The 27023-nt window shown below is 47.4% G+C and overlaps 1 protein-coding gene across 9 annotated transcripts; it reads right to left on the bottom strand.

The window, feature by feature from the left end:
• Window positions 1–2170: 2170 nt before the first annotated feature.
• On the bottom strand, window positions 2171–23640 carry Asb1 (ankyrin repeat and SOCS box-containing 1). 9 transcript variants are annotated; one of them, XM_039083762.2, is made up of 5 exons: window positions 21149–23640; window positions 18181–18327; window positions 14431–14733; window positions 9337–9722; window positions 2171–7166 (listed from the first exon to the last, which is right to left on the bottom strand). In XM_039083762.2, the coding sequence occupies exons 1-5, from the start codon at window positions 21202–21204 to the stop codon at window positions 7039–7041; spliced, it is 1020 nt and encodes a 339-aa protein (XP_038939690.1). In that variant the 5' UTR covers window positions 21205–23640; the 3' UTR covers window positions 2171–7038. The 9 variants fall into 9 exon arrangements, with proteins under 9 accessions (XP_038939690.1, XP_038939691.1, XP_006245472.1 ...); XM_039083763.2 differs by having other exon boundaries at window positions 21823–23640; XM_006245410.5 differs by having other exon boundaries at window positions 21541–21774.
• Window positions 23641–27023: the final 3383 nt, after the last annotated feature.

The raw sequence follows: 27023 nt of genomic DNA, 5'->3' as shown, positions 1-27023 counted from the left end.
CATTTTGAAGTATATCCTCAAGTAATTTCCTAAACTTTTAGAGATCATAAGTCTTACAGAGTGACTTAGTTAATCTGGAAATAATTTCCCTTCAGAAATTAGGTCCTCATCCTAGAGTGGCATTGGGAAAGTCCACCAGCGCTTGCTCAGGGCACTTTGTATGACCACTGCTTCCCCCTCCAGCAGTTCTCCAGTGCTCTGAGTGACCTCTGACAGCACAAGCTTTCCCTGGTAACCTGGACACTGAAGCCCGTGCTCTCAGGAGTCTCTCACTGGGAATCCTCTGGTCATTTCTTTGGCCACACACTGCATTGATCTCTTCCTGTCTTTCCTTTGGAGCTGAGGTGGATTTTCAGAGAAGCCTCTTTTGGCTGCACTTTCTGCCTTGAGAACATTATGGAGCTGAAAGTCTTGCAGCTCAATGTTGTCACCCATGGGGCCAAAGGGAGTTCGACTGCCTAGTGTGTCGTGGGCAGGAGCTACCTGCTTCTTAGAAGGCTGGTGGCCAGGCCTGCTGGTCTCACTTTTTCCCTCAAATACTTCCAAAGGCGCCAGAATCTTCAGTGCTAGACTTCCAGGAGCTCAGCTTCTCTGTTCCCTTGTCATTTTTGGGGGGGGGGTTATTTATTACATTTCAAATGTTAGCCCCTTTCCTGGTTTTCTGTCCATAAACCCCCTATTACATCACTATTCCCTCTTCTTCTGAGGGTGTTTCCCCACCCAACCACCCACCCCTCCATGCCCTGACACTGGGGGGGGGGGGTGCCCAGCCTTGGCAGGACCAAGGGCTTCTCTTCCCATTGATGCGCAACAAGGCCATCCTCTGCTACATATGCAGCTGGAGCCATGGGTCAGTCCATGTGTACTTTTTGGATAGTGTTTTAGTAGTCCCTGGAAGCTCTCGTTGGTTGGTATTGTTGTTCTTATAGGGTGCAAACCCCTTCAGCCCTCCAATCCTTTCTCCAACTCCTCCAATGGGGACCCTGTTCTCAGTTCAATGGCTGGCTGTGAGCCTCTGTATTTGACAGGCTCTAACAGGTTCTGTCTCTAAGGAGACAGCTATATCAGGCTCCTGTCAGCATGCACTTCTTGGTATCAGCAATATTGTCAGGGTCTGGTGGCTGTACGTGTATGGGCTGCATCCCCAGGTGGGGCAGTCTCTGGATGGCCTTTCCTTCAGTCTCTGCTCCAAACTTTGTCTCCATATCTCCTCCTATGGATATTTTTACTCCCCCTTCTAAGAAGGACTGAAGCATCCACATTTTGGTTATCCTTCTTGAGTTTCATGTGGTCTGTGGATTGTTTCTTGGGTAATCTGAGCTTGTGGGCTAATATCCACCTATCAGTGAGTACGTGTACCATGTGTGGTTTTTGTGATTGGGTTACCTCACTCAGGATATTTTCTTGTTCCATCCATTTACCTATGAATGTCATGAAGTCATTGTTTTTAATAGCTGAGTAGTACTCCATTGTGTAAATGTACCACATTTTCTGTGCTCATTCCTGTTAAGGGTTCTTTCCAGCTTCTGGCTACTATAAATAAGGCTGCTATGAACATAGTGGAGCATGTATCCTTGTTGTATGTTGGAGCATCTTTTGGGTATATGCCCAGGAGTGGTATAGCTGGGTCCTCAGGTAGTACTATATTCAATTTTCTGAGGAACTCCAGACTGATTTCCAGAGTGGTTGTACCAGCCTGCAATCCCACCAAGAATGGAGGAGTGTTCCTCCTTCTCCACATCCTCACCAGCATTCTCAGGATATTCTGAGTTATCATTCATCCAGTCTCTGAAAGGCTCTGTCATGTCAAAAGGATTAGGGAGGAATGATGGTAGATGGTCACACAGAGCCACACAAGTGACTGAATTATGCAGCTTTCACTAGTGAAACCAAAGTGTCCAGACTCCAAACTAAACCAAGTACCATTATGAGACCAGGCACAGTGGTGCATACCTGTGATCACAGAGTTCAAGGTCTTCAAGGACGAATGAGACCCTGTCTCAAATATACAGAGTTCTGCATAGCAGACAGCAATGGATGGAGAGTGACTGGACAGTTGGCCTCTGTCACACGAATGGTGAAGGGCTGAGGACACCTTTCTTCCTTCAGTAGCACACCCTGGGTAAGGAATGGAAGCAGCCTCTGAAGCAGAAGAGACACAGCGCGGAGCTAGGGGTGAAGAAATTCCTTTATTCCGTTCAGTCACTCCAGGCTTATCCCAAACAGCCAGATTTTACCCTCAACTGGCAAAATAAGTCATATATTACATGGGGCACAAATGGCAGTGTCCCTCACATCCCCACACCACAGAATGCTGTGCAATGTTACTGGATGGAAAGCTGTGAGAAGCTACTCTCTTCAGTCCTGGAAGCAGAGCCACCAGTGAACCAGGCCACACTAAATAGTCAAATCCTGGGCAAAGGTATAGGTTTCTCCCTGCAGCCCCAAGATCCACTGAACAGCTATAGACTCTTGCTTCAGGACCTTCTCTCCAGCCACAGGAAACTATCCAAGAGCCAACCCCTCCCACTTGAACTGTGCATACAGCTGCACATGGAGGCTATAAGATGGCTCGGACGGTAAAGGCACTTTCTACCATGTGATGACCTGAGTTCAATCCCTGGAACCCATACGGTAGAAGGAGAGAACCAACCCCCAAACATCCTTTGATCTCCACATCCACACCATGGCTTACATCGGAGCACAGGCACAAGAAGATACACACATCAAACACAATGGATGAATGGATGGATGAATAAATGAACTAATGTAAAGAAAAGGCTGCACAGAGAAGCTTCTATCCAATGAGATACAGGCCACAAAATTAAGGCATGTGGGAAGAAAATCAGAGGGCAATAAAGCAGTTATTATAACAACGTATAAAAAGTGTCATTGTACTTTTGAAATCTCTTAACTAGGCACAAGGGCAAAAACAGTCAGTCCTGGCCACTGCAAGCGAGCACACATTCATCCTCAAACAGGAAATAGAGTGTTGCAGTGAGCACGTCTTCAGCACTAGCACACAGGCCCCAGCGCATGGAACACTACACACATTGAACAACAGAAGTAGTGGACGCTGTGCAGACACTGCAGGGAAAACGGCACGGCTGGCAAGAGGTCAGAAGCAAACTGTCACATTGCATGTCCAAGACAGCTGCGTTCATAAATGCCAATCTCGAGTCAGATTACAAACATCCTTCCTTGGTTAATCTAAGAAAGAAAGAAGCCAGAGATACAGCTCAGTGGTAGAGCGCTTGCCTCTCATGCACAGGATCTGGTGCGAGCCCAGTACAGAAGAGTCCTGTGCATGGCTGACACTGGGTGCCCGGTGCCTGTTAAGGCTACAGCAGGTCCACTGCATTCTCCTCACATCATCGTCCTTTGTCAGGGAAGTGTATAGTGAAGTCCACAGGTCACTGCCCACTTCGAAGCTTGCGTGTGCCCATCTGTGGACTTTCCTGGGATGACTAAGAATCCTAAACCAGTTATGCTCATGTTCCTTTATTCACACCAGGGAACTATGGGAAGGAGAGTAATGAGGGGAATGAACGAGGGGAAGAAGGGAGCTGCCAGGTCAAGAGGCACTTCCAGGAATCACTCTGTGCTGAAGGAAAGTCATTAGACCCTGCAGGTCAGGATTAGTCTGCAAGTGCCTGGTGCATAGGCACCAAAGAGACAAAGGTAGCAAACCACCACTGGTGACATCACCAGCATCCTAGGTGCCACTGGTTCCCAAGGCCTGAGTGAGGGGCAAGCATGCCTTACCAAGAAGGCCACACTGACTTTCTGTGGGTGACCTCATGGATCTGGGGTGCTAGAGGCCCATCAAAATCATGTCTAGACTTCTCGGGTCATACATAGTGATCCTTGAGGTTACGCTTAGACCCCACGTGGTGGGAAAGCCACAATGCCTTTCACCACCAGGCAGGCTATAGGATCCAAAACTTCCTTATTAATATGTAACATCCACTACCACCGGATCGCGCCAGGATCTCAGCAGCAAGCGAATGTGACGAGAACACTGCAGTGGACTGCAGTCAAGAGTGTTCTACATGCAAAGTCGCAGCACCATTCCACCCCTTTCAAGCAAACCTTCTGTTACTTGTCAGGAAGGACGTGACCAAAGAATAAAAGACAGTCCAGTCAGCTGACGAAACTTGATTACCAGCTGTCCTTACCCTTCCTCCTGCACGGCTCTCTGCCGGTGCTGCACTGTGGGCCGAGATGATCCAACTGCCCCACAAGGTCAATCCCCTATCTCCAGACTGTGGGCTCTCAGCACTGTGACCACCTTAAGCGTACTTCCTCTGAGAAGCAGTTCCCTCAGGACAGAGACCACTCCCAAACAAAGTGCCTGCAGGGGCCAGGACCCTCACCAGCATCCCCTGAAGGCGCAGCAGGAAGCTCTTCCTGTCTGCAGCGGAGCCTCCCCTGCTCCAGGAACTGGCTGAGCACAGGCAGCTCTCAGGCATAATTTCCCTCTGCTCAGACTCACAGTCAGTACTTTTTCTGTCAGGAAATTTTTATCTAAAAAAAAAAAATAATAATTCATGAAAGAAAAAAGGGGAAACTTTGAAATGACAACAGTACTGGTCGACAGTTGAAAGTTACTAATTACCTACTTCACCAGTGTTTTTGCCTAAATATACCTACTGTCAAAATAAGACTCTCCACCTTAAGTCCTCTTCTGGAAGAAGAGTATAAATAAATAAATAAATAAATAAATAAATAAATAAATAAATAAATAAATAAATACAGACAGACAGACAGACAGACAGACAGACAGACAGGCAGACAGACATCACAAATAAAATAGCTATAAAATGTAAGGCATTGCACTGGCAGGTTTCCAGACATACGGCTAAAAGCCCAAAACTGAAAAGATAAATTCTGAGGACTCAGCACTGGTTCCAACCTGCCTGGCCAAGACTCAATGCACAAGCCTTCACTTAAATCAAGTGGCTGCCCCAGTAACAGCAACAAAGCACAGACTCTCCTTCGATGAGCTGGGACGGCCTGCAGGCTCCTTCCCTCTAGACTACTGAGCTCTTCTGCTAGGACCAGCTCAGCAGAAGGCAGCAGGTTCATCAGGCCTACCACATCTCCATGCTGGGGAGGACACGGGTAACCAGAGCTCAGAAGTCTGCTGAGTAGGGCCAGTGCTCACTGAGTCCACATCAACTTCCCAGTGCCTCTCAGGAACCTAGGGCACTCCAGGAAGAGTGCTACTCTTTCCCACCCCGCACGCACCTCATCCTTGACAGCAATGGCATGTGGTACTTTCATAGAACTGCTGGAGACCAGGGGAAACAGACAGTCAGTGCCAGTGCTGTATCACATTCAGAGTCACTAGACTTTGAAGTTTTGAAAGCTACTTTCATAGAACTGCTGGAGACCAGGGGAAACAGACAGTCAGTGCCAGTGCTGTGTCACATTCAGAGTCACTAGACTTCGAAGTTTTGAAAGCAGGAGAGCCTCGCAGTGCTGAGGGTCTGAAAACCTAGAACAGAGGATGCTACTCATGTCCAAGTGAAGGACAATGGCCCGGACCATGCAGAACCGCTGTGGGGAGACTAGGGACAGCTCAGTCCTGCCCCACACACAGTGCTCACTGCCCAGGACTGAGCATGCAGTATGGACCAGCTTGGTGCTGCTGCCAAGGCCTTCCTGAGACACTAGGCTGGGGTTGGAACTCCATCCACAGAATACAAAGGTTACCACTGCCTCACTGGTCAGCTAAAACACAAAACAGTGCAACAGTAAAGTACTACAAGTTAGACCCCTTGTATGGTCAAAACCTCAGCAGACTCAGTACCCGCTTGTCCCAAACAGTCTCAGGTCTGTAATCAGCACAGATCCACACAATAATCCTAACAGGCTTCAAGATGACAAGAGGGGATTTCACTGAGCAGTGAACCCTAAGGGTGCTTAAGGCCGTGGTTACTCACGCACCTGCTCAAGACTCTCACACCTCAAGAGCTAAACACACCTACAATAAGTTCATTTCTCTCACCCATCAACAACCCTGGGCAGGGTAAGGAAAGACCTCTAGGAGCACCCACAAAGGCATTGGGCCAGAAGTGGGAGAAACAGTCACCCAACACCCAGATGGCCTATCTGGTGGACACCAAGAAGCTATACTCTGGAACCAGCCGGGTGACCGAGACATTTCCCACTTCCAGTATAGGAGGGAGGGTCTGAAGAGAGCACCCCGTGTCAACTTATCTTGTGAGGAGTGGCAGTGAGTGCTATTAAGATGGTCCCTGGTCTGAATGTGGGCAGTCACATACTGGTTAGTTACAAGTGGGTCTCCCAAAGGTAACCACTGTCTGAAGATTCCCCAGGGTGAGACATCAGTAAACCCTTGGCAGAGTGGGCAGATGGTGCCTTGTGAACACTGTTCTGGAACCTCCATGCATTAAGATAGCAGTCCAGAAGCCATCTTGGGATGAAGACAACTCCCAAGAGAGAACACTGCGGCCAGCTGTGAGAAGGGATGTGTGCCCGCAGCACATACAGACGAGCATCAGCAGCATATACAGACAAACTCAGGCAAGAAAGCAGGCTAGCCAGTGCACGAATTGCATTCCTGCTCCCTCCATGTTTTCTTAGCAAACCTCTTTTGTTTGGATATCAAGCCTTAAAAGGACAATAAATTGCAAAGTAGGAAATAAGCAGATGCATAGCTCTGGGGAAAAGCCTTCCCCACTGGAGCTATCGCCAGGCTCAGCCCACACTGCACACATTTCACAGCCCATTTCATTAATGTGTATCAGGAAGAATTCAAAACAAAGAGCTTGAAGAGGAACAAAATTAAGTTTGTATGCGCCTCTCAGTTGACAATGACTCAAGGAGTGTTCGACGGCCCCAGCACCTGAGATGGAATCACTGTCCAAGAGAACATGGCCGTTTCTTCTTCACTGACAGCCAAGAACCAACTTGGCAGCAGAGGACACGGTTCCCAGGACGCCAGAGTCTGTGTCAGTTTTCACTGCAGGTGATCGGCTTCCTCACTGCAGTCAGCGCTGCATCTGAATGCTACTCGTAAAGCAGAAACTTCTTTATGGGGTCGGGCAGCGGCAGCGAGGGAACCAGATGCAGTCGGTATTTGCCAAGAGCTCTTCGCACAGCCACACGACACAAACTCAGCAAGGTCCTGGGAATACCTGGAGAGTGAGAAGAGAACGAGAAGGGGAAAGGTCACTTCTCTCCTAGCTCACAAGGCCCAAAGCAGACTACAGTGGGCACGACTGCACCAACGTCACAACACCTTAATCTGAGTGGAGGGGGCCCTGGAAGCCACTGGAAGGCTGGCTATCTGCATCTTAACCAGGGCATCTGCTCTCTTGCCAGCCACCCCGCCCTCTGCAATGTTTAGTGTCCTGGAAAAAAGCTGGAAGACCCCACAAATGAGTGCAAGTGCAAGTCCTTCACTCTTGCTCTGTCCCAACAGCTCACAGAGGCCTGGGCACACCAAGTGCATGGTACTTAAACTCTGAGAATAGGCTGACAGTCCTTCCCTCAATCAAAACCACACAGCTAATCCCCTGCTTCAGGAAGAGAAGGTAACACAAAAAAGTTTCTGACCACAAGCAGCTTCTTTCTGTCACCTGGGTGACACTACCATTAATGTTTGAGAAACAAGGGACTAAGGACAAAACCATCAGGTCATATGTCCTCTGACAAGATGGGAAAAGTGAGGGGCTGGCCTCGGGCAGGAAATAAGACAGACACACAGGTTAATCTCTGCATTTGGGACAGAGCTGACAGCAAATACAAGCACAGGTAAACTCCAGACTCTGTTGCCATTGACTTGTTAATTCCCTGTCAAAATCCTTCCACTCAAACAGGCGGACTCTGTCTTTCATTTTAACAAAAACTGGATTTATCACACATCTCTACCCTCTGATATTTGAATGGAATTTTTTAAAGTGAAGAGAGGAACTCTAGAAAATGAGCTTGTATCTCTGGTCATTAAAATGCATGTGAAGAGGAAGTCTGGGGCTAAGACGGGCAGAGAAGGCAGAGATGAAGAACAGAACCTAATGGCCCATGAATGAAGACACCATGGTGGACAACATGGCGGCTCAGAGGGTAAGCGTGCTGCTCCCACACTTCACCACCTGAGCATAACCCATGGACGCATGCGGCAGAAAGAAAGAACCGACTGACTACTCCACAGTATCTTCTGACCTCTATGGCATGTGCATGCTTCCCCCCCACATACATTTAAGTAACGCATACTAAAATATTTTTAAATATCATGATAAAACCCATCACTTGATAAAATGACCTAAAAAACAAATTAAGGAAAATAAATAAATAAAAGAAGCCAGGTGGTGGTGGTGCACACCTTTAATCCCAGCACTTGGGAGGCAGAGGCAGGTGGATCTCTGAGTTCAGTGCCAGCCTGGTCTACAGAGCAAGGTCCATGATATCCAGGGCTGCACAAGAAATGCTGTCTCAAAAAAGGGGAAATGTCGCACAGAAATCATCAGTTAAGAAAAGCAAAAAGGTAGAGAATATAATTCTAAGAATTTTGAAAGCATATGTCTACATTTGTAGACTGTGGGTATCAGCTTTTGGTATTCAGGAATTGTTAAATAATCATCTTGAGCCAGGGAGGGAATTTAGTCAGTAAAGTGTTTGCCATGCAAGCATAAGGCCTCACCCTCCCAAAGAAAGCAGGAGTGTGCCATACACTGCAGGCCGAGCACTGGGAAGAGAGACAGCAGATCCCAGGGTTCTGACAGTCAGCTAAGTCTACTTGCCAACTCCCAGGTCAGTGAGAAACCCTGACTCAAAATAAAGGTGAACAGTGCACACACGCACACACACCTACACCCACCCACACTGAGAAACATATTCCCCCTCTCTCTTCTCTTCTTCTTCTTCTCCTTCTCCTTCTCCTTCTCCTTCTTCTTCTTCTTCTTCCTCCCCCCCACCTCTCTCTCTCTCTCTCTCTCTCTCTCTTTCTCAATGACCACTCTGGAGAACTGCTGGTCCTGAGGGCTTTAATCAAGTGCTTAGCTGGAATTTTTGGGAGTTGTGGGGTGTTGTTTTGTTATTTAAGATTTACTTATTTCTTTTCATATGTACATGTGTTTTACACTCATGTATGTCTGGGTACCACATGCATATAGTGCCCGCAGAAGCCAGAGAAGGGCTTCCTAGACTTGGAGTTACAGACAGTTGTGAGCCTCTGGGAACCGAGGCCTCTGAAAGAGAAGCTCCTAACGGCTGAGCCATCTCTCTGGGTCTGTTTTAATTAGTACGAGGTCTCACTGGCTCAATCAACCCCAGACCACAACATAGAGTTGAGCTCATGCCACTTACTTCTGGCTTCTTTAAAGACCTGCAAGGCCTCAGGGTCTATCTTTCTTCTGCCTCTTGCCTCTGGACCCAGGGATTCCCACTTCACCAGGTTGAGGTTGGCTCCGAACTCTACCAGCAGGCTCACGAAGGCTGCCTCACAACCGTGGCGCAGGACAGCATCCATGACACACCCAGGGGAGCCCCTGTAGAATTCCTGAGTGTTGACAGGGCCATTGCAGTTGAAGTCGGGATTTGCGCCAGCTTGCAAGAGCAGCCTGAAGCACTGAAGGTTGTGGTAGGCAGCACTGATGTATAGGGGACAGACCACTAAGGAGGTTAGCCGCCTTGAGAAAGGGGGCCGGGTGTCAGGAGTCAGATGATGGTTGACATCAACATCTGCCCCATACCTACAAGAAGAGAAGAATAAGTTAGAGTAAGTCAAACTCAGACCACAAGGACTATCCAGCTACCCTGGGAGGCATTACAGAGTCACACAGGGAGTCCCTGGAGACTCTACAGGTCACAAACACAGCCACCTTCTCTATCTGCAGTTACTGCATCCAAGGACGCAGCATTTGGGGGATATTGGGAGTACAGCCTATAATGAATGCAGTCCCTTTCTTGTCCTTACAGCCTAATAAAGATTCCAGCAGGACACACCTACGGTAGACTTGTATTTTTAGTCTATGTGCCAAGACTGCATGCGGAAGCCATACTTTTGCATGTAAGACACTGAAGGATCTCAGAGTTTGGTATCAAGTAGGATAGGAACGGATCTCCCAGAGATACCAAGGATGACGCTAAGGTATCAGTACTTCCAGCAAAAGGAGGTAACAAGTAAAAACATGGAATCCATTCATGCACACAAATTCCAAAATGAAGCCTTTCAGACCTTCGAAAATAAAATAATTCCAAGACTATACAGAGTTAAGTGGAAAAAACACTTTCACATTCACTATAAAACTAATACAATAACCCAATTCAATTTAAAATTTTCAATAAGTGTTGGGTGTGGTAGTACATGCCTTTAAACCCAGCATTTAGGAGGCAAAGGCAGATGAATCCCTGAGTTCAAGGCCAACCTGGTCTACAGAGTGAATTCCAGGACAGCCAGGGCTACACAGAGAAATCCTGTCTCAAAAAACAACCAAACAAAAATCTTCAACAAGCAAAAAAATTACTACAAAGAAAATTCGAACTTATATTTGAAAAGCAGTATAGAAAAAACTAGGGACCACCTTAAGAATTTAAAACTAATTCCAATATTAGAAATTCTGTTAACATATTTTATTAATGGATCTAAAGGAAAAATTCTGATTACCACTAATAATGAAAAAAGGGCAAAAGCTGGCAGTTGTTTACACTGTGTGAAGGTGTCTCTGTATTTTCAATTGTTAATTCCGTACCTTCCCAGGGAGCAAAATGCTAGCAGGAATTTGGTATTGTGATGTTTGTGGCATCACAGGCAACCTGCTCAGACACCTGAAGGTCAGGAAGCTCTCTATGCCTGAAGCAACCTAGAATTGTATCAAAGATTGCATTGCTGGTGACTGGTTATAATAAAAATCTGACAGATGATAGCTGGGCAGGAAGTAAAGGGCAGAACTTCCAGGCAGAGAGAAGGTTGAGAAGAGGGGATTCAGAGAGGGACGCAGAGAAAACAGATGGACCAGCATGGAACAGAGAAAGGCATAGAGCTAACCTGTCACATGGTGGATTGTGGGCAAAAGTGTTGGGTTAAGTTGGATGATCTAGCTGGGAGAATGTCCAAGCTAGAGGCCTAAGCTTTAAACTATAAGAACAGCCTCCGTATCATGATTTATACCAGAGGTGGGTCCCAGAGGGTCCCACTGTAGACAATTATGCCTACTTTAAAATTTTCTATGAAACAGAAAGTGACAGCTATTTCCTTAAAATGATAAAATACATTTCTCCAGTAAACTCATCGTCTTACTTCACAAGGAAGTACTAGGGGTGCTCCTGCTGCAAGGAGAGCACACACAGACCCAGCCACATGCTGGCTTCCGTAACATTGATGCTAAACACTGAGGAGTGTGATCCGCAAAGGACAGCAATCAAGTAAGCAGGGCTCTGAACCACTGTCTGTGCTCAGAGGAAAGGCTTACAAAATCTAAAACGGCCTGCAAGGAATGAATAAATGACAAGCAATAGGATAGTGCATGAAGGTAGCAGACTGAAATGACAGCCCATATACACAGACGGATACAAACCAAAGCCCAGTTTGAAGACGAAGCAGAAAGTCATCATGTAAGCAGAATTATGTCTAAAATGATCCACGTATGCATAAACCTAACAACTAAGGCCGAAAGACCCCAGAAAGCAGAAAGACACACCAAATACTAGAAAAGGCTCAGCATGCCACCAACTTTCCCCAAGTTTGATTTTTATGAATGAAAACTCAGTTCCTGAATTGCTGAAGCTAACTACAGTTAAGTAGTACCCCGCCCCTCAACGATGTATGTCGTTCATTTGGAAGATCAAACAAGATCAAAAGGCAAAGCCACAAGGCAGAGGACACAGCCCCACCATGAGAAGGGCTCGTTATAGAGAGCTGTAAAACAACGCAACCCCACAGGTGGACAGACCAGCAGGTCCATGTAAACTCACTTCTTTTAACAGACCCAACTTCCAAGCAGAAAATCAGTGTATACAGCAAGGAACCATGTTAAGGGAGAAGAGTGTCGAACTTTTTAATACCCCACCCTCCAGGGATAACTGGAAATCCATATGGGAAAAGGTAAACAGGAACGTGTTCCCGTGACCTAGTTTGAGTATAGCTAACAAAAACACACTGCTATTAGTGTTTGAGAAACAAGGGAGGGTGGGTGTAACTCCCCCTGGACAAATAAGAAACCCTAAGTCTACACTAACAAATAAAACCTGAGCATAGGGCATACACGTGTGCAAAGTACCTCCCCACAAAACTCTAATTACAGAGCGAAGGGTAGCTTTACAGTGCAAAACCTGGCAGACAGCACTGTCATCACAGGATCAGAGTGAAAGTCACCAGGAACCAGATAATGTAAGGAGGAGTCACTTCTGCCAAGATCTCTGCCCCCTAGGATCCTCAAGTAGGTAACTCAGTGATCTGCCACCCATGTACTTAAGCCTTCTCTGGCCCCAGGTAGTTCTGTGAAGTCTCACAAGCTGCGTCATCACTGAGTATTTGACTTGAAACAGGCGGTGACTGCACACAGGAAGCAACGATGAGGGCATTCAACAGTGGGGACCTAATATTCAGGGACTGGAGAAGATGGACTAGCGCCATGTCCCTAGACAGCAGAGGGCCACAGTCTCATCCAGCAGTCCTGCTTCATAACTGTCTCCAGCACTTTAGTACCCAAAGGAACTTCATCTCAAAAGCGCTTCTTCGGGGCAGCAAAGGCCTGAGGACACACACGGCCACTGTGATGGTTTGTATGTGCTCAGCCCAGGGAGTGGCACTATTAGAAGGTGTGGTCCTGTTGGAGTAGTTGTGTCCCTGTGAGCGTGGGCATTAAGACCCTCATCCTAGCTCCCTGATAGACAGGCTTCTCCTAGCAGCCTTCACATGAAGATGGAGAACTCTCAGCTCCTCCTGCACCAGGCCTGCATTAATGCTGCCATGCTCACGCTTTGATGATAATGGACTCTGTACCCTGTAAGTCAGCCCCAATTAAAAGTTGTCCTTACGAGAGTTGCCCTCTCATTCACAACAGTAAAACCCTAACTAAGACAGCCACTGTCCTTCATTGGCACCTCCCTTCCCTTCGAGATGCGCTGTGAGTGAGAAAGCACTCTACAAGAAGAAAAGCAGTGGGGATTGGAGAGATGGCTCAGAGGTTAAGCAGAAAACCAGTGGCCCACTTCACTTCCCTGCACTTTTGACTAACAACAGGAAAAGTTCATTTCACACGGGAATTATCCATCCTCATTGGAGACAGGTCGCCAAACTGCTGATAATCTTAACCAGTATGCCAATCTGATACTAAGTGAGCTGTAGGGAAGACAGCCTCTGAGCCTCATCAAACTCAGCTTTGGATCTCAGAGACGAGATCCAATTAATTTTAATTGTGAATATTCTCTAAATTTCTCTATTTGTATTATCTCTACAAGGAAGCCAAACAGCTCGACAAATCAATGTAACGGTTGACCACACAGAAGCAGCCCCTCTACCTTCTATCCTAAACATCAGTAACGGAGAGCAGGGGGCTTACAAACCACAAGGGGAGATTCCTTACTGACGGCCGGAAATTGCAATAATGAAAGATGAGAGGCAAACCTACAAGAAAAATGAGCCAGGCAGGAAGGTGAGAGGATGGGCGGGAGGGCAGGTTTGGTTCATATTTAGAAGATATTACCCGTTAAGTAATCTAACAGCATCATTTCCATTTTCCTTCTTTTGTTTTTGGATTTTTTCTTTTTAGACAAAGACTTACTATGTTCCCTGACTGGCCTAGAACCTGACCAGTCTGGCTTCTAACTCAGAGCTCTACTTGCCCCTGCCTCCACAGTGCTGACAAAGGTGCTCTCCACAACCAGCAAGTTGCCACATCTAAAGGGCAGTCATCATAGAGTTTAGAACACAGAAAATGTTAAATAAAATAATCCCTGCTGCCATGCTTTCCTACAGTGCCCTGCGCTCCACAGAAGAGACAGGATGCATTAACTAAAATGCCTCAGGGATTTCTCAACTAATAAGGAATTGCATTAACTGATCCTACTAAAAACATTTCCACAAAGACAAAGGCTCCTGCTGCCAAGCCTGATGACTTGAGTTCCATCCCTGGACCCACACAGTGGGAAAAGAAAACCAATTCCTGCAGGCGTGCTCTGGAATATGCTTGTGTATACGGACATGCACGCTCACAATGTTTTTAAACATTGAAGGAATAAGGAACTTTAGAGGGTATGGCCTAAGCTATACATGAAAGTAGATGACATGGTAAGTTTACACCACTAGGAAACAAATAAACAAGCCCCCAATTCAAAAAGAAAGCTAACAGCCAGCATAAGGAAGGCATCCGTGGGTCTGAAAGCACAGAGGCCTCTGAGAAGTCATCTCTTAAGCACACAAGAAGGGAAATAAATGCACACGGCCCTGGCAGTACTGACCTGATAAGAGCCTTCAGGATGTCACCCCTACCCACACGAGAGGCATGGTACACAGGAGTGCTTCGGTGGTGCCTGCTGCCATTGGGGTCAGCACCAGCTTCCAACAGGATCTCAGTGCTCTCCAGGTGACCGTTCACCACAGCCACATACAGGGCCGTCTGTCCCTTGACATCCACCAGGTCCACCTCCGCCCCTTTGCGTATGAGGAAGTCCACACAGTTCCCATGGCCTGCGGTGGCTGCGATTCTCAGTGGTGTGCAGGGGAGCCAGCCACAGCACCAGACAGACTTCTCATTGATGCGGCTACATGGGAACACAGGGATCTTGTAAGAGTCACCCTAGGCAGACCAGCTGTTCTCCCTCCTCTCTTACTAGCAGAAGTTCCCAAAAGAGAGTCATTTAGGTAACTAACCCTGACATTTAAAATGCCTCCACTGTGTTCTGTCTTCCATCTCATGGTGCTGAAGATCAAAGGACCTTGTACATGCTAAATATTCTATATTTCCAGCTATTTGTGCTCTGTGTCCTGAAATGTTCATAATTGTCCCTGCTGACCAGACAGGACAGGCATTCAGGGACCATTGACAAAAAAAAAAAAACCTTTAGGCTCCCACAGAATAATCAGCACTGACACTGAGATTTCTAGTTCTTAGATTCTTCACCCACATTCCACAGCCTCTACAAACCAACATAGATCCACCAGGGACACATGCTGGGACAGGCAGGGTCAGTCACGATGCTCTCTTAGTAGTGGTTACCTATAAACATCCAAGGCTGGCATCCTCTCCCAATAAAGACGATTAGTAATAGTAATCTATGTCCTCTTACCCTGACCCAGAATACCTGAGAGCCTAAGATATCTGTAAGGTTACAGACACAGAGTTCTTAGGTGCAAGTGGTGGCGAACTGTCCAGATTCAGCTCTCAGGCAGTATGGCCACCAGACAACCAACTAACTGTGCCGTGCACTGACCCTTCAGGTAGCAACCAAGGTGTTCCCCACCTCAGCTTCTGCACTAGAGCAGAAGCTAAGAACATGCAGTGGGCAGTGTCTCATTAACCAGTCCCTGATGTCCCTTCTCCAGTCACATGTGGGCTGACATGGGCCAATAAAGTCCAGATCTCACCACCAGAGAGATGATCAGCAGTAGAAAATATAAAGGACGATTTCTAAACCTCCAGTTTAAGAAAAACCACCAGGCAGTGGTGGTTTATGTCTTTAATCCTAGCACTAGGGAAGCAGAGGTCAGTCTGGTTGTCAGAGCTAGTCCCAGGACAGCCACAGTTACACAAAGAAACCCTGTCTCAAAAAAAAGAAAAAAAGAAAAAGGAAGAGGAAGAAAGGAAGGCATGCTTTATGGTTTATATCAACATCAGTATGTTGATTTTAATGTGGTTCTGGAGTTGGGTAAACTCTTTGTTTTAAAAGATTTATTTATTATATATGAGTACACTGTAGCTGTCTTCAGACACACCAGAAGAGGACATCAGATATCATTACAGATGGTTGTGAGCCACCATGTGGTTGCTGGGAATTGAACCTAGGGCCTCTGGAAGAGCAGACAGTGCTCTTAACCACTGAGCCATCTCTCCAGCCTCAAAAGAAAGGAAGGAAGGAAGGAAGGGAGGGAGGGAGGGAGGGAGGGAGGGAGGGAGGAAGGAAGGAAGGAAAGAAGGAAGGGAGGGAGGGAGGGAGGAAGGAAGGAAGGAAGGGAGGGAGGGAGGAAGGAAGGAAGGAAGGAAGGAAAGAAGGAAGGAAGGAAAGAAGGAAGGAAGGAAGGGAGGGAGGAAGGAAGGAAGGAAGGAAAGAAGGAAGGAAGGAAAGAAGGAAGGAAGGGAGGGAGGGAGGAAGGAAGGAAGGAAGGAAAGAAGGAAGGAATGAAGGAAGGAAGGAAGGGAGGGAGGGAGGGAGGAAGGAAGGAAGGGAGGGAGGGAGGGAGGGAGGAAGGAAGGAAAGAAGGGAGGGAAGAAGGGGTAGAGGGAGGGAGGGAGAGAGGGAGGGAGGGAGGGAGGGAGGGAGGAAGGAAGGAAGGAAGGAAGGGAGGGAGGGAGGGAAGAAGGAAGGAAGGAAGGGAGGAAGGAGGGAGAAGCTAGTGTGGTAGCATGCGTCAATAATCTCGAGCTCAGGCGATGGAGACATCCTGGGCTTCAAAGATACATGAGGTCCAAATCGAGAGGAAAGAAGGGAGAGGGGAGGGGAAGAGAAGGGAGGAAACAAGGAGAGAAGGAAGAGAGAGGAGAGACAGGGAGAAGGAGGGGGGACAATATGAACCACACTGAACTCATTCTACTGCTGTATACATATGCTTAAGGCTTTTAGGGGCTTGAGTTACATTAAATAAATTTAAATTTTTGTTTGGTTTTATCAGATTTATTCATTTTGTTTCATGTATAAATATTTTGCCTGCATGTGTGTTTTCAAACCACACGCATGCTTGGTGCTTCAGAGAGTGTATCTCATGTGAGTTCTGGTTGTTGAACCTGGGTCCTCTGTGAGAGTGTGTTTAAAGGTTGAGTCATCTCTCCAGCCCTGTGCTGTTTTTTAAATACTGACATGTGCTCTGATGGACTACTGCTAAGACACTGGATAGATAAGGAAGGAGCACACTCCTGGCTGGACTCCTGCTTGGGAACTGTCTACACTAGGGTAGTAGAGCTCATTTCTGCAGAAACACAAAGGCACTTCCATCAGTTCACTGAACTTCTCCTCAAGGCAAAGTAGAAACTCACTAAAGTATAAAGAAGTGCCAGTTTTGGTTGTATTCAATGATCTAGTGGGGCTGCAGGGTCATTCACACAAAAGACTCAAGGAGCCTCAAGAAAGAATAATGGGTGCTCTCCTAGCAGCCTGAACAGGGAGGCACACACAAGGCTCTGCTATCAAGGAAGCATCAGAAGGACTTGGCAATCAAGAGGAAAGAAGCTATGGGTAGGAAAACAAAGGAGATAGAAGCTACCACATCTCTCCAGTGGGAAGTCAACGGGCCTATGGCTGATCACACACACCTGAGACATCAAATTAATGTCAATAAAGTGGCTGTAAACGAAGAACTACCCAGGATAAAGAGCCATAGCGATGGGCTCGAGAGATGGCTCAGTGGTTAAGAGTACGTACCACCCTTCTAGAGGACCTGAGTTCAATTCCAATTCTGCACATTAGGTAGCTCACAGCCATCTGTAACCCTAGTTCCAAGGGATGCCCTCCTGGCCTCTGTGGCCCATATTCCCATACTCATACTCGCCCACCCGCCCCCATATACACACAATTAAAATAAAATAGCCAGGCATGGTAGAGCGCATCTTTAAACCTAGCACTCAGGAGACAGAGGCAGGAAGATCTCTGTGACTTTGATGTCAGCCTGGTATACATAATGAGTTCTGGTCCAGCCAAGGCTGCATAGTGAGACCCTGTTTCAAATAAAATAAAATAACTAAGTAAATAAACCTCTTTTTAAGGGTCTTGGGGGGCTTGGAGGAACCTCTCTGGACACTGCCTTCAGAACAAACACTGAGGAAACTGATGCTCAGATAGGACAAGTTGCCAGGACAATCCCAAGGCGACTTGGCCCCAGGAATCCCTGCCCACTGTATCTGGCCACCTACAATTCCTCCTTTTATCCCTTCTCTAAAAGCAAATTGCAGACCTGCAGCATCAGAGTCTTACTCTGCTATCCAAAGCACAAACCCCAGCCTCCAGCAGGCCAGCAGGCCCACAGGCCCACCCGTCACCAGCCCAAGCAGAACTGCTCACCTCCGGTAGCTCTCCTCTTGCAAGAGGTTCCTGAGGGTCTGGAGGTCCCCTACATAGGCTGCATCATGGAGTCTCGTATCTTCACAGTGCTCCAGTGGGTGGTCACAGAACTGCTCCCTCAGCCACTCCTTCAGATTAGGACCTGCACTGAAGAGAGGGGCTCCTATAAGCATGCGGAAACAGTAGCAAGGCCGACCAAACAGGACACCTTCTGCAGTGGCTCCCTCCTGCTAGCCACACAGGAACCTTCAAATCCCCAGAAAATAATTCATAAGAGAAAGCTGGAAAGTTTCCCTTTTTAAACGAACACATTCCTGACACCAAGCCCAATAAGACTTTTTTTTTTTCCTAAAGAAAAGGGAAGAAAAAAAATGTGATGGTCTGTCGAACAAAGGAACAACAAGCCAGTCGTGCAAACTAAAGTTTGAAATATTATGCCAAAAAAAAAAACATGAAATTACTCTAATTTATCCCATGGATGTAAGAAGATCTTTAAATTGGGGCATTTGAAAGGAGAATGGTAGTCATTTTCTTTACTACAAAGGTAGCTGGTTAGCCAAAAGCAAAGGGCAAACAGGGTTGCCTGTCTGGAGAGTGGGTGAACTCCATGCTGCTCTGGAAACAGCAACAAGGGTTCAGCAGAGCCCTACTGTTCCCACAGGGGTTCATGAGTTAGAGGTGCAGTCCCAGCATGCTGTGCTGGGACACAGCCAAGACCTTTAATCAGTGCGGCATCCCAGGCAGCCACAGGGTCAGTGGGAAAATGTCTTCTTGCAGGACTGAAGAATTTCTCCTGGGATACTGATTAGTTCTTATGAGAGGGCTATTATAAGAGCAGCGACCAACCCCACCTAGTCTCTGGCTTCCTGTTTGGCCAGGAGGTCACAGTTCCCACCAAACCTTCACCAACATGATATCCCACCTCCAACACTGTGAACTAAATACATCTCTTTTCTTTATAGTTAGACTATCTCAGGGATTTTTATCATAGCAATAAAAGTGAAATAACAAGGAATAAGCCTCAAATGTATACCTTTTTTGTATAGAAATCTCGCTTCAAGAGCCTGGAGAGGTCACTCAACTGGTGGTGCATGCCATGCAAATATGAGCCCTGAAGCTCAGATCCCAACACTCATACAAAAGCCAAGACCACATTGCTACAAGTCCACTGGACTAGGAGAGGCAGACTGGAGGGTACTTAGGGTTAGGATCCCTGGGCCGGCTGGCAGCTCGTTTAGCCAAATTCAATGCATAAGCTCCATGGATACTGATAGGCCTTGATTCAAAAATAAGGAGGAGTAAGGAAAACACTAAATGCTGACCTCTGAGCTACACACACACACACACACACACACACACACACAGAGAGAGAGAGAGAGAGAGAGAGAGAGAGAGAGAGAGAGATCACATCTCAATAAAAAGGAAAAGTAAAATATTATGTGCATAAATACAAATCCAGTCTATATAACAAAAAATTAGAGAGATGTGAACAGTGAACAGAAAGACTATACTACGTACTAGGATGAGATTCACTATTAGAGAAATTCTCAAATGTAGCCAGTCTCTTCTGAAATTTGATATCAGATATACCAAAATGATTTTGAAATGTATTTGTAGATATACATAAGGGAAATAGCTTTTGTTGTTTTAGTAAGAATAACAGGTGGCAGGAACTCTACCATACTAGATAACAAAACTCGTACCAGACTAGAAAGAAAACAAAAACAAAAACAAAAACAAAAACAAAATTGTTTTCTCAAAAAAACAATTGAGAAAAGAATCAATTCTCCAGGAAAATCTTAATCTTAGTATACATAGCTTAGCTGTAGCAAACAGGCACAGAATCCACCTAAGACATGTAGTCTGTGGAGAGTTGTACAACTAACCACCTACTCGGAGACCTTGCATCTTTGCTCACATCACAGCCCAAACTAACTGAAAAGGTTAAACATTGCACCAATAGGTGCTATAAAGACAGCACAAATTCTAACTGCTTAGATTCAAGTCCCCCACCCTGTAGTGATGTCCTAGCATGCTACCAAGCATAGCTCAAAAGCATATCCCTTCACACACAGGTCTTTTCTTGATGCTGAAGTTGTTTCATATTCGAATACAATATCCTTTGCGCCCCCACAGACTCTCCTAGAGGTACACGGTGGTGATGATTAAGTATCCTTGCCCTCCAGGTTCTGAAAGTCCGTTGCCTGGGCTAAGACCAAGGCTAGAGGCAGCACAATGTCCACAAACACCTATGTGGTTCACTTGATCCCATAACCAGATGCACAGCAGACCAACAAGATGCATCAAGCCTGGAAAGGGCTCTGTCCAGCGCTTCCAGGTCCTCCTTCAATTACTGTAACCACAGCGCAGTTACCAACAGGTATAAAAGTCAAAGCCAAAGTTGGGGAAGATTCAGATGCATGGGGTAACTGTCAGGAAAGTGGGCTGCATCAGAGGACTTGAGCAAGTCTCTGGACCTCCCTTTGGTCACCTCTCCTCTATGCTCCCAGCCCAGGCCGCCAATGGACCTTCAGAATCTCCCCAAGTCCTAGAGTCAAAGGCCATACCTACAAGATAGCACTCAAGACCCGCGCCTCCACCCAAGCTGGAAACACAAACCAACAAAAAGGCACTAAAAGGACCAGGGCGGGCGGGTGTGTGTAAAACCACTTTTTCTTCCACAGGACCCTTTCATGTGTTAAGAAATAGCTGTCCTTTAATCAACCACTTCTCTTCCACCTCTCATTCCTGAATGAAAGGTCAATCCACTCTAAGATCTTGTCTGTTCCTGAGATCAAATTCAATGCCAAACATAGCTCTTGGTGGTAGAGGCCTTGTCTTGTTTTTTCACAGCCCCAGGTGAGCCAAGCCAATAAATAATACATCATCAACAAATGTTCGTTGAATTGATGGACGGAAGAATGACAAAAGACTGTCAACATTGTGGCTTTCTGAGATTTTTGCATACCTAGGAGAGCTCCTTGAACAGAACATGTGCTTCTCCAAAACCAGAGATGGGCACATGTGGCAGGTTCAGAAAGACCCCAAGGTGGATCTTGTACCAGGAAATTCTCCCAGGAATTGTTAGTTCCATAGAAGCAACACGGCAAAGTGGAGATTCTTTAAGTCAGGTGACAAGTGTCACCCTTTCGCTGCAGGTGGATCAAGCGCCCCTGTAAGAGCTGTGTCACTGGCAAGCTCTCTGGGGACAGCATTGTCCTTAAGGTGGGTGGGGGTGGGGCGGAGGACGTTTGTCCAGTGGCTACCGAGCGGGTATGTGCTGACTGGCAGGATGGGGAAAGGGAACCTGTCCGACGAAGGCTGACCTCTGAGGGCCTTTACTGACCACTGTGCTCATACCTGGAAGAAAATCCGTACCCCATGGCAGAGCTAGGGTCATCGCAGACTGGGATCGGCTAACAGGGTGGCGGTTACAAGGCTAGCTCCACCAGAAAGAAACCCCGTAGGAGGGCTGTCCACGAGAGACCAAGGGTGGGGGTGCGCGCCTGGGGTCGCGCGAAGCCTGACGTACACATTTATTGACCCTGGCCCGCGAGGACGGAAGCCCGAGCCCGGGACGCCCGAGGGCCACTCTGACTGACCGGAGACGCAATACCTTCCCCACCATCCCTAGCCGCGTACGTTACCTGCGGGCCCTGGGCCGGCCCGCCCATCGGGGCTCCCGCCCTCCGCCATGCCTACTTGGTCCTCAGCCTCCGCCCAGACCCCGTCGCCTGTCCGCCTCCTCAGCGAGCCTGTCAAAGAGCAACCCTGTCAGAGAAACACCTCCGGCGTTTCCGGCAGGTGGGCGTGTCTGGAGCTCGGCTTCCGCCGAGTATGCGCCTCCCTTCTGTACTTCCTGCTCTGCGCGCAGGGTGCAGGGGCCTCCACTTCCGGTCTGGCTAATAGACTTGATTGCTAATCAGGGAAGGTTGACAAAACTGCGTCTACTAGGAAGCGCCGGGATTTGGGGAAACGCCTCTCCTCTATAGGTGGAGGCGTCTTCGAATGCCTCAGGAACTCCTGGTTGGTAGATTTTGTCCCCGCCCACGGAGGCCGGGACGTGGGCGGGGCCGGTCCGGCAGCGGCTGAGGGTAGTGGAGTGACGTTGGCCTACGCTGCTGTCCTTTCTTCGAGAATCCAAACGGCGCCTTCCAAGTAACTTGTAAAGTTGTGTTAGGTGAAGGCAGCCCAGAATGTCTCCATGGAGCCAACAGTGTTTGTAACTTGGCCAAGGCGTGTTGTCCTGGTGGCTTTCCCCCCGAGCACTCCCGATTTTACATCAGTCACACTGTGCGCATTGCTTTTTCGAACAGTTCTTAAGCATGGACGCTTTCGGGTCCTTTCATTCTCCCCTACACGGCTTAGGGAAGGTACCTTGCAGGGGGAGGACCCCAGTGGACTGGGGAGGCTGCGCCTTAAGGAGACAGAAGCGCTGCTTCACCGTCCGGTGAGGCGGAGGCGAGGCCGCAGTCCCCAGCACCGTGGCTGTGACTTGTCTGCATCTTTGTGTGGTCATGGCACACCAGCTGGGAGCTAGCGACTATAGGTGCCCAGCAAATCCTCCTGCCCAGATTAGATCAGTTGCACAGGTCTGGGGAGTTGTGTGAGACAATCTGGAACAGAGCCACGGGCTCTGAGGGTGTTTATTGGAAAGCGGGGAGATTCCTGCAGTGGTGTTTGGTCTTGATACCAAACACCACTGGCATGCGGGACAGGTGACACCAATGACGCTGCAAGGCAAAGAGCCAGAGGTGGCCCAACCTTATGGCTCTGCTCCATCCCAAACTGGGATGCCACAAGTGTAAAACCACCCAGATGTGCATGATCAGATAAATACACCTCAAAATGCGTTGCCGTGGTTATCCACATAGCCTTTAAAAGACCACTGTCCTAGGTTACAGCAGGGCCAATCCTGGAGGACCCTATGCTCAGTGAATTAAGCCCACAATAAAGAATAAAGACTGCATGATTCTAAAGGAGGTCACTAAAGGAGTCAACTTTGTAGAAACAGAGTGGAATTAGTAGGTGCCAGTTTGCTGCCAGAAAAGGGAGTGTCACTGGTGAGGGAACAGAGATAAAACTCCATGCTGTCACCCTAGACTGAGAACTTCATTGTGACCAAAACTCAGGCCTAACGAGACTCATGGTTTTGACTCAGAAAAAAAAGAAAAAGAAAAACTGTTAAGACTAATGGAAACAATGTTGAGGTTTTATTTAAAATAGTTTAACATTAGACTCTGACCACAAGACTTAGAAGAAAGGAACTAAGAAAGGCATGCCCAAGAATAGCTCCACAACCCTTATGGAGCTACCATATACACCATTTTGATGGTTCTCAACTTAGATCTCAAAAGGGGTGTGTGTGTGTGTGTGTGTGTGTGTGTGTGTGTATGAGATTATGGGGTGGCTTCAGACATACCTTGGATGGAATTATAATCTGACAAAATAAAGCTAGGAGCCACTGGCTGCATGAGCCTTGTACGTGTCCTTTTCCTGTAAAAGTTTCTAGTAAGAGTCCTGGAAAATTGCAGGTGTGGAAGTGTGGAAGGAAGAAGGCTTTGAGCAGTTAATCGTGCTGGGATCCCCGTTTCTCTGTTGGCAAGTGACTTCAACCAAGTTCCTGGGTAAAGGGCTCCTCTTTCTCCTCACATCTCCATAATTTCCTTTTCTATCCTATCTCAGAAGAAATAGGAAGTGAGTACTTTTTCAAAGTTTTTTTGGGGGAGGTGAGGGGATGGTGCAAATAGAGACAGGATCTTATTTATGTAGCCCTTGGCTGGCCCGGGGCTCATATGTAAGTGAGTCTCGACTTAGCGCATTGAGGTCCACCTGCCTTTGCTTCCCAGGTGCTGGGAAAGTACACCACCACACCTGGCAAGATTATTTTTCTATTTATTTAAAGTGTGTGTGTGTGCATGCCGGGAGCACTGAGTGTGTAAAGGTGTCTCAGAGGCCAGATTAGATAGCTTGGAGCTGGGTTGAGTGACAGACAGTGGTGACCTGGGTGCTGGGTGCTGGGTGCTGGGAACTGAACTCTGCTCCACTGTGCATCATCTCTCCAGCCTCAGAAGTCAGTATTTTAATGGAAACTGTTCCATTTGGAAAGGTTTGGGGTTGATTACACTGTGTTTACTTCTAGTCATAACTATGTTTAAAATGGCTAAACTATAAGGTTAAGGTGGTTAATTTTATATTTTATCTATTTCCTTTTCAAGACAAGATCTCACTATGTAGCTCCCGGTGTTCCAGAACCCATTGTGTAGACCAGGCTAGCCTTCAATGGGCAATGCACAGAGATCACCAGCCTGCCTCTGCCTTCCAAGTGCTGGGATTAAAGGTGTGAGCCACTCACTATGCTCTCAGCACAATTTGGTTTTTTTTGTCCTTGTTGTTTTGTTTTTAAAGAGATTCTGGACTGTATTTTTTTGTGTACTTTTTGTTGTTTTGGCTTAAGGTGAAAAGAAGGAAGGAAGGAAGGAAGGAAGGAAGGAAGGAAGGAAGGAAGGAAGGAAGGAAGGGGGAGGGGAAAATATGGTCAAAATACGTTGTATGAAAAGAAAACATTTTAGATGAGATTTTGATCAGGAGAGTCTGGCCTGAGTCAGGCTCTCAGAGTTTCTGGTGACTACAGCACGCAGCCAGTTTTGGCTGTGCCACCTTCCCTAGTCCCAGCGAGCCCAAGTCGCTGCCCTATTTCTTCACAGCCTTTGCATGGAGGTGACAGGGCTTGAGAGTCTTCCTTCTACACCTTCATGTTTGTCATCTGCCTCTGCTGCCTCCCTGGGGAGGCCACCTGCTCTTGTAAAGAGTGAAGCAGGCAGCCCTTGGTTCATGAAGAAAAGGTGGTCTCCCATTCCCAAATCACATGGCAGGATCCTCAGTGCCCGGAATTAGGCAAGTGGAAGGTCACATTCTCACTGGCCCACACTTTATCATTACCCCCAGAAACAGAAAAATCCTCTTTTGGGGAAAAAAAAAGATAAAAACCCTACCCAGGAAGGAGCCAGGGCACCTCCCATCACATTGCAAGCAGCCAGGGGCTCTTCACAAACACAGCAGCGACATGGGGCTGCAAGGCTGAGTTCCCAGCAGTATACAGGGTAGGACGCTGCCCCCACGTCACATGTACTGACCCTCCACAGCCCATGAAGCTACCTCTGAGAAGTGAGTAGCAAAGTCAACCGGGGCCTGGAATGGGCATCTCTCCTGGTGCCAAGCCCTGGGCATTGTTGGGGTATCTGTTCCAAGGCAGCCTCATCCCCTCTTCTCCATCCTCGGTGGACGCAGAAAGACTCTTCAGGTTTCACCAGTGAGTCCTGAAGACCTGATCTTTGCCCAGAATCATCTTTTCCAGCCCCAGCTTGTTCCACAGAAATCGGTACCTAAGCCCTGGAGTCAACTTGTTAAACTCTGGGAGTCAGAGTCCGAATCCTGCTGGTGCCCAAAGGGGGCAATCTCTCCACATGTGTCAGTTCCTTCCCTGTGACTGTAGTGGCACTTCACTGAGGTGGTGGTGACCCAAAATTCCACATGAGTACCTGTGGATATTCCTGTCATAATACTTGGCTAAGGGTTATTTTATTTGATTCAAATAAAAATCACAAACAGTGCCTCCCTCCATGCTGACAGCCCCACACACAAGAAACAAGCAAGTCAGGCTTCCAACCCTCAAAGTGTATAAGTCCAAGCCCTGATAACTAGAACATGTGGTCCCAGCCTTTCAAAGCTAGAACCCCAAAGTTCCAGGTACACAAATCACAGCAAGCCGGTGCCATCAAAGGCGGCAGCCCTGTAGCCAATGTCACAGCTCCCTAGCTGGTCCTCGGCTACCTGAAGCGAAAGCCCACTGCTCACAGATTTACTGAAGAACCAGAAACTGGCAACTACTGGAAAGAAATTCTCAGTGTCTCCCTGCCCGTGCCTGTAGTTCTATTTCACTTGAAGAAAAGATGAGCAAACACCAGGAATGCACACGTGTACACATAGCTTGCAATAAAAGTCCGAACTGTGAAATTCACCTTTTCCAGGGGGGCATCCAGTAGCTGCCTCTTCTGGTGACAGGGCTTTGGGTCTCAGCATAGGAGCTCCTCAAATCAGTCAGTCAGCCCCAAATCTCTCCCTCCCTCCCTCCTTTCTCCTCCCTTCATTCTGATGGTCCCAGGTTCATGGCAAATCTCCTGCCTCAGTCCCTCAAGTGCTGACATTACAGGTATGAACCACCACCCCTAGCTTAAACATTTTTACCTAATATTTAAGTCCTTTAAATGATTTAACTTCAAAAGCCAAAACCTGTGCACAGTTGAAGACACTGCAATGTGGCTCTCTTAAGCCCACGCCCACGCCAGAGTGGGTGCTACTGTCCTCTTACATGTTTCCCTTTTTAAAAATTATTTTTTGATTTATGTGCTTTTAATTTGCCACATTTGTGCAGTACCCAAGGACACCAGAAGAGAGTGTAGGTTCCCTTGGAGCTAGAGTAACAGGTAGTTGTGAGCCCCTCAAATGGGTGCTTGGGAACCAAACTTGGGTCCTCTGAAAGCAGCAAAACTCTTCTCCACTAAGCCATGCCTCCGTCCCAGTTTAAGTCTAATTCCCATGTTTCAGTTGTTGGGAAGATTTTTTCTAAATAAACATGAAATTTGCTTTGTAGTGACTCTCACTGAAATTCTTTTCTGCAGTGAAGAATCCTGGCCTCACCTGAGCCGAGTCTGAAAGAGCTCCTGGGGCAGAGACAACTCCTGCCTAGGCATGGTGCTTCCTGTGCACTGGTACTAAGAGACTTAGAGCTGACACAATCTCAGCCCAAAGTGGACAAGGACTAGAATGGCAACTCAGATGGT

This window comes from Rattus norvegicus, chromosome 9 (assembly GCF_036323735.1).
Source record: "Rattus norvegicus strain BN/NHsdMcwi chromosome 9, GRCr8, whole genome shotgun sequence".
Classification (NCBI taxonomy): Eukaryota; Metazoa; Chordata; class Mammalia; order Rodentia; family Muridae; genus Rattus; species Rattus norvegicus.
Note: the sequence above shows the minus strand (reverse complement) of the source record. Positions and strands in the feature narration are given on the sequence as shown.

What these genes read in the sequence shown, in the direction of transcription:
- Asb1 (XM_039083762.2), bottom strand. Translation starts at nt 21,204, where the DNA reads ATGTGCCCATCTCTGGTTTTGGAGAAGCACATGTTCTGTTCAAGGAGC. An exon ending in TGTTCAAGGAGCTCTCCTAG is followed by an intron (nt 18,328 to 21,148) that starts GTATGCAAAAAT and finishes CCCTCTCTTCAG; the next exon opens with TGCAGGTCCTAATCTGAAGG. An exon ending in GGTCTTTAAAGAAGCCAGAA is followed by an intron (nt 7,167 to 9,336) that starts GTAAGTGGCATG and finishes CTCACTCTCCAG; the next exon opens with GTATTCCCAGGACCTTGCTG.